The sequence below is a fragment of the Mobula hypostoma genome, chromosome X1, assembly GCF_963921235.1.
Source record: "Mobula hypostoma chromosome X1, sMobHyp1.1, whole genome shotgun sequence".
Lineage (NCBI taxonomy): Eukaryota > Metazoa > Chordata > Chondrichthyes > Myliobatiformes > Myliobatidae > Mobula > Mobula hypostoma.
In genome coordinates, this window is record NC_086128.1 from 58,323,491 (window position 1) to 58,336,567 (window position 13,077).

Below are 13,077 nucleotides of genomic sequence, written 5' to 3' on the forward strand. Positions count from 1 at the left end.
ACTGACCCACCTCTCCACACCCCCAATCACCCACTGACCCACACCTCCACACCCCCAATCACCCACTGACCCATCCCTCCACACCCCCAATCACCCACTGACACAGCCCTCCACACCCGAATCACCCACTGACACAGCCCTCCACACCCGAATCACCCACTGACCCACCCCTCCACACCCCCAATCACCCACTGACCAATCCCTCCACACCCCCAATCACCCACCGACCCACCCCTCCACACCCCCAATCACCCACCCCTCCACACCCCCAATCACCCACCGACCCACACCTCCACACCCCCAATCACCCACCGACCCAGCCCTCCACACCCCCAATCACCCACCGACCCACCCCTCCACACCCCCAATCACCCACCCCTCCACACCCCCAATCACCCACCGACCCACCCCTCTACACCCCCAATCACCCACTGACCCACCCCTCCACACCCCCAATCACCCACTGACCCACACCTCCACACCCCCAATCACCCACCGACCCACCTCTCCACACCCCCAATCACCCACTGACCCACACCTCCACACCCCCAATCACCCACTGACCCACCCCTCCACACCCCCAATCACCCACTGACACAGCCCTCCACACCCGAATCACCCACTGACACAGCCCTCCACACCCGAATCACCCACTGACCCACCCCTCCACACCCCCTATCACCCACTGATCCACCCCTCCACACCCCCGATCACCCACTGACTCACCCCTCCACACCCCCAATCACCCACCGACCCACCCCTCCACACCCCCAATCACCCACCGACCCACCCCTCCACACCGCCAATCACCCACTGACCCACCCCTCCACACCCCCAATCACCCACTGACCCACCCCTCCACACCCCCGATCACCCACTGACCCACCCCTCCACACCCCCAATCACCCACTGACCCACCCCTCCACACACCCAATCACCCACTGACCCACCCCTCCACACCCCCAATCACCCACTGACCCACCCCTCCATACCCCCAATGACCCACTGACCCACCCCTCCACACCCCGTGACCCACCCCTCCACACCCCCAATCACCCACTGACCCCCCCTCCACACACCCACCACCACGACTTTATCATTTCCTCTCACAGTCACCTCATGTACAGACACTCCTGTGCCCAGCGTCACTTTATGGACATACAATCAATCTGTGTATACAAACTATCTTATGTATTTATATTGATTGTGTTTTTAAAAAAATTACTGCTGTGTTCTTTATTGTGGGTTTTTTCTGCTGCATTGGATCCAGAGTAACAATTACTTCATTCTCCTTTACACCTGTGTGCTGGGAATGACAGTAAACTATCTGGAATGTTGAATATTGCAGCTCTGTAAATCTTTGGTTAGGTTGGTATTGTGTGCATTTCTGATTGACCCTTTACAAGGAAGGATGTGGCAGTTTTGGAAAAGGCCAGAAGAGAGTTAACTAGAATGCTGTCTGGATTTAAGGATACAAACTACCAGGATAGGTTGGACACACTTGGGTTGGTTTGTCTTGAGTGTCAGAGGCTGAGGGGAGACAGAAGGTGGCAGGGGTGGGGGGATCGCGTTGAAACTAATCAAATATTGAAAGGCCTAGATAGAGTGGATGTGGAGAGGATGTTTCCTATAGTGGGGGAGTCTTGGACCAGAGGACAGACACAGCCTCAGAATAGAGGGACATCGCTTTAGGACAGAGATGAGGAGGAATTTCTTTACCCAGAGTGGGGTGAATCTGTGGAGGCCAAGTCTCTGGGTATATTTAAAGTGGAGCGTGATCAGTTTTTGATTAGTGAAGATGTCAAAGGTTATGGGGAGAAGACAGGAAAATGGAATTGAGAGGGTTTATCAATCAGGTATGATCAAATGGTGGGACAGATTTGATGGGCCGAATAAACTAAATCTGCTCTTATGTCTTATGGTCTTTATAAAATTGTGAATGGTATAGATAGAGTAGGTAGTCAGAATCTTTTTCCCAGAGTAGAAATATCAGAGTAGAAACACGAGAGGGCATGCATTTAGGATGAACAGGGGGAAAGTGGTTATGCAGGGCCAGTTTTGTTTTTACAGAGAGTGGTGGATAGCTGGAGCAGGCTGCCAGGGGTCGTGATGAAAACAGATATGATAGTGGTATTTAAGATATACAGGGAATGGAGGAATATGAATCACATGCGGGCAGAATTTATTTTAATTCAGCTGTGTTTGGCACAGGCAGCACAGGGCAAAGGGCCTGTTCCAGTTCTATGTTGAGTCCAATTGGGGCTGGAAAGGGCCTGCCCTGGGGTTGGAAGGGGCTGGAGCATTGTTGGCATGTAACCACTAGACTCAACCGACTTGAGTCCATAGCCTGTGGGCTCACTTTCAAGGACTTTGCAGCTCATGTTCCCAGTATTAATTAATTAGTTTTTAAAATTCTTTGCACCATCTGCCCTCTTTTGCTCATTGACTGTTTGTCAGTCTTTGGTTTTGTGTGGATTCTATTGTATTTCGTTGTTTTCCTGTGGGTGCTTGTAAGAAAATGAATGTCAAGGTCGTATATAATATATATACTTTGATAACACTGGACAACAAAGATTTTGCTTCCTGAATATTTTTGGGAGTATATTATGGATTTTAGGCTGCTGATCATGAAAATCACCTTGAAATTTTCCTATCACATGTCACTTTTTGAAATCACCTATATTTGTTATTTCATTCATAATTCAAGTCAGAATAACTGATGCCAAGATTAAGGAAGGCATTTTTGTTGATCCACAATTCTACAGGTTATCAATGACAGGCAATTTGAAGAACTTCTACAAACAACAGGAATTCTGCAGATGCTGGAAATTCAAACAACACACATCAAAGTTGCTGGTGAACGCAGCAGGCCAGGCAGCATCTCTAGGAAGAGGTGCAGTCGACGTTTCAGGCCGAGACCCTTCGTCAGGACTGACTGAAGGAAGAGTGAGTAAGGGATTTGAAAGTGGGAGAGGGAGGGGGAGATCCAAAATGATAGGAGAAGACAGGAGGGGGAGGGATGGAGCCAAGAGCTGGACAGGTGATAGGCAAAAGGGGATACGAGAGGATCATGGGACAGGAGGTCTGGGAAGAAAGACAAGGGGGGGGGACCCAGAGGATGGGCAAGAGGTATATTCAGAGGGACAGAGGGAGAAAAAGGAGAGTGAGAGAAAGAATGTGTGCATAAAAATGAGTAATAGATGGGGTACGAGGGGGAGGTGGGGCCTTAGCGGAAGTTAGAGAAGTCGATGTTCATGCCATCAGGTTGGAGGCTACTCAGACGGAATACAAGGTGTTGTTCCTCCAACCTGAGTGTGGCTTCATCTTTACAGTAGAGGAGGCCGTGGATAGACATGTCAGAATGGGAATGGGATGTGGAATTAAAATGTGTGGCCACTGGGAGATCCTGCTTTCTCTGGCGGACAGAGCGTAGATGTTCAGCAAAGCGGTCTCCCAGTCTGCGTCGGGTCTCGCCAATATATAAAAGGCCACATCGGGAGCACCGGACGCAGTACATCACCCCAGTCGACTCACAGGTGAAGTGTTGCCTCACCTGGAAGGACTGTTTGGAGCCCTGAATGGTGGTAAGAGAGGAAGTGTAAGGGCATGTGTAGCACTTGTTCTGCTTACACGGATAAGTGCCAGGAGGGAGATCAGTGGGGAGGGATGGGGGGCACGAATGGACAAGGGAGTCGCGTAGGGAGCGATCCCTGCGGAATGCGGGGGGGGGGGGGAGGGAAAGAGCGGAAAGAACTTCTACTGGGACCAGAGAAAATCACTTGGAACATCCTTGAATGGATGCTGTTAAAACTTTTCTTGACAACTACAGAGCTGCAAACTACATGCAGCTGGTTGACAACATGCTTCAAGCATGCAAAACCAAGAGGTGCAACATGTCACTAAAGATTCATTTTCTGCATTCCCATTTAGACTTCTTCCCTGTAAATCTCGGTGCTATCAGTGACGAGTGTGGTGAAAGGTTTCACCAGGACATTGCAATCAAGTAGAAATGGTATCAGGGTAGCTGGAATCCATCAGTGCTGGCTGGATATTGTTGGACACTTAAGCAAGAAGCCACGAGGACTGAGTACAAATGAAAATCAACAAAACATTTTTAGCTTAGTTGAACTACTGTAAGGTGTCAGAACTGTTAAATTAATCATATTATATTCAATAAAAGTTCATTTCTTGTTTCTCCAAATTCCTACATGATACAGTACAAATAGTCTGAAATTATATTTGTGTTCGGCTTCAAGCGGTCTATCATAAATAAAAACAATTCTGAGGAAGCAACACTTTTGAAGAAATTTGTTGTCCAGTGTAATAAATTTACTTTGAACTTTGATTTGCTGATGTTGTTTGGTTACCTGTTGTGTTCAGTGTTGCTCTGCTGAACGCTGTGGGCACGCAATGTTGGCGCCGGACTGTGTGGAGACACTTGCGTGCTGCCCCCAGCACCACCTTAGGATGTGTTGGTTGTTAACACAAACGACGTATTTCACTGTCGGTTTCGATGCACAGTGCCTACAAAAAGTACTTACCCTGTTGAAAGTTTTCTGTTGCTGTGTCGAAATAGCCAAATTAAATCCACTGTGATTCAATGTTGTAAAACAATAAAACATGAAAACTTCCAAGGGGGTGAATATTTTTTATAGGCACTATGTGTGCCCAAGACTTTTGCACAGTATTGTATGTGATAATAAAGCTGATTCGGACCTGAACCTTTGAAATGGAATTTCAAACATACCCTCATGGCTTTCATCAGTCTGGCATCTTCAAAAAAAAACAACCTGGGACCTGGGTACCCTGATCAACAGCTGATGTGGCATTTTTTAAATCTGTTGTCACCTTCATCCCAAATGTAAACCTCAGGTCATTAGCGCATAGAGACAGACTATTCAGCCCACTAAATTTGTGCCAACCAACAACTACCCATTGATCCCTTTTATATAAATATGCCCACATTCTCATGAACTCCCCCAGATTCTGCCACTCACCTACACACCATAAGACATAGGAGAATTAGACCATTCGTACTGGATTAGACAAGTCTGCTCTGCCATTGGATCATGACTGATCTATTATCCTTCTCTACCCCATTCTTCTGCCTTCTTCCTGTAACCTTTGACACCCTCACTAATCAACCTCTGCTTTAAATATATTCAATGACTTCATCTACACAGCTGCATGTGGCAATGAATTCCAGAGATTCATTACCCTCTGGCTGAAGAAATTTCTCCTCATCTGTTCTAAAGGGACATCCTTCTATTCTGAGGTTGTGCTCTCTGGTCCGAGACTGCCCCACTATAGGGAATATCCTCTTTATATTCACTCTATCTAGGCCTTTCGATATTTGATAGGTTTCAATCAAATCCCTCCTCATTCTTCTACACTTCAGCAAATACAGGCCCTTCTGGTCCTAGACACGAGGGGCAATTTACAGTGGCCCATTAACCTATCAACTGGCATGTCTTCTGAATAACATTTTTACGTTTGTATTGATCCAAAAGCTGGTTTGCCCAACACTCCTTCAAGACCAGAGGAGAGAGCATCCTGGACATTATTGCCCTGGTCTCCAGGTGGCACATGAACCTGCAATGGTCAGCACATCACTGATGAAACTGTGGACAGCACTCAAGCAACCATAAAGCTGATAATCCATCATTCAGAAGAAAAAGCACACACATCACATACAGGTAGCATCACTGTCTGGTAAGGGAATTGCAAGGCATCTGACCACAAGTCCCTGCAACAGACTGAGAAGACTGCTGAGAGGATCATCGGGGTCTCATTATTTATTATGATACAATATAGTAAAGGCCCTTCAAAGTGCACTGCCCAGCAACTCCCGATTTAACCCTAGCCTAATCACAGGACAATTTGCAATGACCAATTCACCTACCCAGTACATGTTTGGACTGTGGGAGGAAACTGGAGCACCTGAAGAAAACCCAAGTACTCCATGGGGAGGACGTACAGAGACTCCTTACAGATGACGCCGGCGCTGAACTCTGAAGTCCCGAGCTGTAACAGTGTTGCTCTCGCTACTACACTACCATGGCACCCATCTATCCATGCGGGATATTTATCAAGTGTGCTGCGTATGCAGGGCCCTTAGAATGATCAAGCATCTCTTCCATCTGTCCAACAATCTCTTTGACCCCCTACCCTCAGGCAGGAGGTACTGTAGCATCAGGACAAGAAACATTAGGCTGGGAAACAGCATCTTCCCCCAGGATGCGAAATTACTGACCTTCCTATCACCACCCAGATCTCATCACGTAGCCCGTAGCTTCATACTGTTTACTTTGTAATTTATGTTGTAAATGCACCTTATACTAAATGTTAATCTACTGGAATATACTTTACTATTTGTTACTCTATTTGTGGTTAATATTACTTTGTATTGTGGGGGAGTTGTGCACATGGTCCGAAGGTACGTTGTTTCGTTTGCCAGTACACATGACAATAAACTTGAACTTAAAAAAAATAAAGACACTATTCACTTTGACAATTTTGTTTTTTATTAACACCAACTGTATCTTAAAACAAAAAGCACAACGAATATTTCAGGGAAGCAGTTTGACAATTAGTTTGATGACCTTCTCCAAGCAAACCAAAGCCACGTTAAACATCAGATTTTTTTTTTGTTAAAATCAGGTACCACCCATCCCTCCGAATGCTTTAATGTATTTTGCAGGATTAGTACAACACGGCTCTCTCACTTGCAAGTTAATTCTACCATTGACAAAGTTGTTTGCCTGCATCCCTCCCGCCCCTCCCCTCCCAATTACACGCCAGTTTGTACCAGTTTTAAGGCTTTCAGAACGGTTATATGTAAAGCAGAGGAATCAGGACCCCGTATTGTTGCTACTCTTAAGCAGTGTTCCCAGGCAAAAGGGGCTTTAACTCACATCAACTTGTTCAAGTATTAAAGTTATATAATTTCTTTTAAAACAATCTCTGTGCTAAATGGCAAATTAACAGTCAAAACGGCCTGGGAAAACACACCACAGATTCATGCATTCTATTCTCATAATGCTCCCTAACCCACGTTATTTTGAAATGAAAGCTCATCTAATACAATGGTTTTTATTTATATATCCTATTTTTTTAATTCGACGTGGCTGTTATTCCTCTTTAATGAAGGACATCAACGATTAAACTGAGGCCTAGAAATAATTAAATAAGAATTAGCTTGCCTTGGCCAGAGAGGATGGAAGTAATCACATTACCACAATATAACCAGCAGTCTTGCTTCAGTGTTCAAAGTTGTCACCAATCCAACATTATAATACCATGCCACTGTCCGCACACATGATAACACATTTCAAGTGCCAATAGGTTTATTTTCTCTCTTAAAAATGAGGTATAAACTACATTCATTTCCAGCCACTGTGACAGCCATGAAATATACTTTCAAACTCCCCTCCCTGTGGCAAGGCAGTGGGACGACGGCGGCTCAGGTGGGGGCAGCGGTTCCTCCACTCAGACCGTCAGGTGCGCCGCTTTGCGCTGCAGGAGGAACTGCTGGATGGCTTCGGCGTCACGTTTCAGCCAGGCTCCGTTCAGCAGGATGTTCTCACAGGACTGCTGGATGGTCCGCTCCGCTGCTGGAGCGGGGTGCGTCTCGAAGAAGCTCTGAAAGTGAAGAGAGGTAGACAAACCATTGGGCAGCTGAAGCAGAAACACCATTACTGAGGCAAGGTAAAGACCTGCTGAAAGTGGCACGACTCATTGACAAACCTGAATATCACATCACAGGGTGAAGGCACAGGAACTCAGGACTTACACTGCCAGGTTCAGGGACAGTTATTACCCCCTCAACCATCAGGAAGGAGGTACAGGAGCCTCAGGACCCACACCACCAGGTTCAGGGACAGTTATTACCCCTCACCCATCAGGAAGGAGGTACAGGAGCCTCAGGACCCACACCACCAGGTTCAGGAACAGTTATTACCCCTCAGCCATCAGGAATGAGATACAGGAGCCTCAGGACCCACACCACCAGGTTCAGGAACAGTTATTACCCTCAACCATCAGGAAGGAGGTACAGGAGCCTCAGGACCCACACCACCAGGTTCAGGAACAGTTATTACCCCTCAACCATCAGGAATGAGATACAGGAGCCTCAGGACTCACACCACCAGGTTCAGGAACAATTATTACCCCTCAACCATCAGGAAGGAGGTACAGGAGCCTCAGGACCCACACCACCAGGTTCAGGGACAGTTATTACCCCCTCAACCATCAGGAAGGAGGTACAGGAGCCTCAGGACCCACACCACCAGGTTCAGGGACAGTTATTACCCCTCACCCATCAGGAAGGAGGTACAGGAGCCTCAGGACCCACACCACCAGGTTCAGGAACAGTTATTACCCCTCAGCCATCAGGAATGAGATACAGGAGCCTCAGGACCCACACCACCAGGTTCAGGAACAGTTATTACCCTCAACCATCAGGAAGGAGGTACAGGAGCCTCAGGACCCACACCACCAGGTTCAGGAACAGTTATTACCCCTCAACCATCAGGAATGAGATACAGGAGCCTCAGGACTCACACCACCAGGTTCAGGAACAATTATTACCCCTCAACCATCAGGAAGGAGGTACAGGAGCCTCAGGACCCACACCACCAGGTTCAGGAACAGTTATTACCCCTCAACCATCAGGAATGAGATACAGGAGCCTCAGGACTCACACCACCAGGTTCAGGAACAATTATTACCCCTCAACCATCAGGAAGGAGGTACAGGAGCCTCAGGACCCACACCACCAGGTTCAGGGACAGTTATTACCCCCTCAACCATCAGGAAGGAGGTACAGGAGCCTCAGGACCCACACCACCAGGTTCAGGGACAGTTATTACCCCTCACCCATCAGGAAGGAGGTACAGGAGCCTCAGGACCCACACCACCAGGTTCAGGAACAGTTATTACCCCTCAGCCATCAGGAATGAGATACAGGAGCCTCAGGACCCACACCACCAGGTTCAGGAACAGTTATTACCCTCAACCATCAGGAAGGAGGTACAGGAGCCTCAGGACCTACACCACCAGGTTCAGGAACAGTTATTACCCCTCAACCATCAGGAATGAGATACAGGAGCCTCAGGACTCACACCACCAGGTTCAGGAACAATTATTACCCCTCAACCATCAGGAAGGAGGTACAGGAGCCTCGGGTCCCACACCACCAGGTTCAGGAACAATTATTACCCCTCAACCATCAGGAAGGAGGTACAGGAGCCTCAGGACCCACACCACCAGGTTCAGGGACAGTTATTACACCTCACCCATCAGGAAGGAGGTACAGGAGCCTCAGGACCCACACCACCAGGTTCAGGAACAGTTATTACCCCTCAGCCATCAGGAATGAGATACAGGAGCCTCAGGACCCACACCACCAGGTTCAGGAACAGTTATTACCCTCAACCATCAGGAAGGAGGTACAGGAGCCTCAGGACCCACACCACCAGGTTCAGGAACTTTTATTACCCCTCAACCATCAGGAATGAGATACAGGAGCCTCAGGACTCACACCACCAGGTTCAGGAACAATTATTACCCCTCAACCATCAGGAAGGAGGTACAGGAGCCTCGGGTCCCACACCACCTGGTTCAGGAACAATTATTACCCCTCAACCATCAGGAATGAGATACAGGAGCCTCAGGACTCACACCACCAGGTTCAGGAACAATTATTACCCCTCAACCATCAGGAAGGAGGTACAGGAGCCTCGGGTCCCACACCACCAGGTTCAGGAACAATTATTACCCCTCAACCATCAGGAAGGAGGTACAGGAGCCTCAGGACCCACACCACCAGGTTCAGGGACAGTTATTACCCCTCACCCATCAGGAAGGAGGTACAGGAGCCTCAGGATCCACACCACCAGGTTCAGGAACAGTTATTACCCCTCAGCCATCAGGAATGAGATACAGGAGCCTCAGGACCCACACCACCAGGTTCAGGAACAGTTATTACCCCTCAGCCATCAGGAATGAGATACAGGAGCCTCAGGACCCACACCACCAGGTTCAGGAACAGTTATTACCCTCAACCATCAGGAAGGAGGTACAGGAGCCTCAGGACCCACACCACCAGGTTCAGGAACAGTTATTACCCCTCAACCATCAGGAATGAGATACAGGAGCCTCAGGACTCACACCACCAGGTTCAGGAACAATTATTACCCCTCAACCATCAGGAAGGAGGTACAGGAGCCTCGGGTCCCACACCACCAGGTTCAGGAACAATTATTACCCCTCAACCATCAGGAAGGAGGTACAGGAGCCTCAGGACCCACACCACCAGGTTCAGGGACAGTTATTACCCCTCACCCATCAGGAAGGAGGTACAGGAGCCTCAGGACCCACACCACCAGGTTCAGGAACAGTTATTACCCCTCAGCCATCAGGAATGAGATACAGGAGCCTCAGGACCCACACCACCAGGTTCAGGAACAGTTATTACCCTCAACCATCAGGAAGGAGGTACAGGAGCCTCAGGACCCACACCATCAGGTTCAGGAACAGTTATTACCCCTCAACCATCAGGAATGAGATACAGGAGCCTCAGGACTCACACCACCAGGTTCAGGAACAATTATTACCCCTCAACCATCAGGAAGGAGGTACAGGAGCCTCGGGTCCCACACCACCAGGTTCAGGAACAATTATTACCCCTCAACCATCAGGAAGGAGGTAAAGGAGCCTCAGGACCCACACCACCAGGTTCAGGGACAGTTATTACCCCTCAACCATCAGGAAGGAGGTACAGGAACCTCAGGACCCACACCACCAGGTTCAGGAACAATTATTACCCCTCAACCATCAGGAAGGAGGTACAGGAGCCTCGGGTCCCACACCACCAGGTTCAGGAACAATTATTACCCCTCAACCATCAGGAAGGAGGTAAAGGAGCCTCAGGACCCACACCACCAGGTTCAGGAACAATTATTACCCCTCAACCATCAGGAAGGAGGTACAGGAGCCTCGGGTCCCACACCACCAGGTTCAGGGACAGTTATTACCCCCTCAACCATCAGGTTCCTGAACCAGAACGGATAACTTCACCTCCCCCATCATTCAAATGTTCCCACAATCTATGGACTCTTCACCTTACGTTTTTGATATTTATTGCTTTTTAAAAAAATATTTTTTTTCTATTTTCACATTTTGTTGTCTTCTGCACTCTGGTTGAACACCATAGTTGAGCAGTCTTTCATTGATTCTGTTATGGTTATTATTCTATAGATTTACTGAGTATGCCCACAAGAAAATAAATCTCAGGGTTGTATATGGTGACATATATGTACTTTGATAATAAATTTACTTTGAACTTTTGAAATTTGAACATCAAATACAAGGCATCTTACGGAAACAAGGTAGTTTGTGTATGCTTTCACAGCAGTGGGCAAGAACAGACACACAAAAGCGTGGGACTACGATGCTGTGGCCATTACAGAGACTTGGTTGAGAGAGGGGTAGGAATGGGTGATTAATGTACCAGGTTTTTGAAGTTTTAGAAAAGATAGAGGAGGAGGTAAAAAGTCCAGGGGCGGGGGGCAGAAGAGGAGTTGTACTAATCAGGGACCATATCACAGCTACACTCAGGGAGGACCGAATGGAGGGGTCAGACACTGAGTCCATTTGGGCGGAACTCTCGAATAGGAAGGGTACAATCACACTGATGGGATTCTACTACAGATTGCTCAATGACCACTGGGACATTGAATAGATATGCAATAAGATTAATGAAATGTGTGAAAATAATAGTGTTATTGTCATGGGGGATTTTAACTTCCCTGATATAAACTGGGACCTTCTTAGTGCAAGGGGTTGAGATGGGGCAGGAATTGTTAAGTGTATCCAGGAGGGTTTCTTAAGTCAATATTTGGATTGTCTATCGAGAGGAGGGGCTGTACTGGACCTGGTGTTGGGTAATGAGCCTGGCCAGTTCACCGGGTGAGCAGTTAGGGAACAGCGACCACAATTCCTTAACTTTCAGGGTAGCTATAAATAAGGGTAGGCATGGTCCTTGCAAGAGAGTCTTAAATCGGACTAGGGGAAATTATGAAGGCATTAGGCAGGAACTAAGAGTTCATTGGGAACACTTTTTTGTCAGGCAAGTCTACATTAGATATGTGGAGGGTGTTTAAAGATCAATTGCACAGAGTATAGGAAAGGTATGTTCCTGTTAGAAGGAAAGGTGGGGATGGAAAGATTAGAAAACCATGGGTGTCCAGAAAGGTAATGAATTTAGTCAAGAAGAAAAAGGAAAAGTATGTAAAGCTTCAGAATTTAGGATCAAACAAAGCACATGAGGAGTGTAAAGAAGTCAGAAAAGAACTGAAGGGAAGGAGGAAAACCAGGAGGGGCCATGAGAAGTCCTTGGCAAGTAGAATTGAGGTGAACCCCAAGGCAGTCTATACATACATCAAGAGCAAGGGGATAACCAGGGAGAGGGTGGCACCACTCAAGGATTCAGTTGGATGCAGAGAATGTGAGTGAGGTATTTAATGATTACTTTGCTTCAATATTTACCAAGGAAAAGGATATGGAGGAGGAAGTGTTGGGTCTCCTAATGAGTACTAAGGTGGAGAAATCCCTAGGGCCTGATGGGATTTACCCCAGGTTATTGAGGGAGGCAGGAGATGAGATTGCTGGGGTCTTGAACAGTATCCTCATGTCTAAGCACAAGCGGGGGTCCGGAGGACTGGTGAGTGGCTAATATTGGACCTACTTAAATGGGAACAAGGAAAAATCCTGGAAACTACAGACTGGCGAGTCTCACGTCAGTTGTAGGGAAATTGCTGGAGAAGATTCTTAGATAGGATATATGAGCATTTGGGAACCCATGGCCTAACTAGGGAAAGACAGCATGGCTTTGTGCAGGGCAAGTCATGTCTCATCAACTTGATTGAGTTTTTTGACAAGCTGACGAGAGAGATTGATGAAGGTAGAGCAGTGGATGTTGTCTACATGGATTTTAGGAAAGTTTGTGACAAAGTCCCTCATGGGAGGCTAATCCAGAAGATTAATGTGCATGGGATCCACGGCGAATTGGCTGTT

General features: G+C 47.5%; 1 protein-coding gene across 1 annotated transcript in view; it reads right to left on the minus strand.

Moving 5' to 3' along the window:
• Positions 1 to 6,777: 6,777 nt before the first annotated feature.
• Positions 6,778 to 13,077, minus strand: part of npepps (aminopeptidase puromycin sensitive) — a 301,618-nt gene continuing 295,318 nt past the window's right edge. The window contains exon 23 of the mRNA XM_063038059.1: positions 6,778 to 7,641. Coding sequence (XP_062894129.1) covers positions 7,489 to 7,641 — 153 coding nt within the window. The 3' untranslated portion in view covers positions 6,778 to 7,488. The remainder of the gene's footprint in view (positions 7,642 to 13,077) is intronic.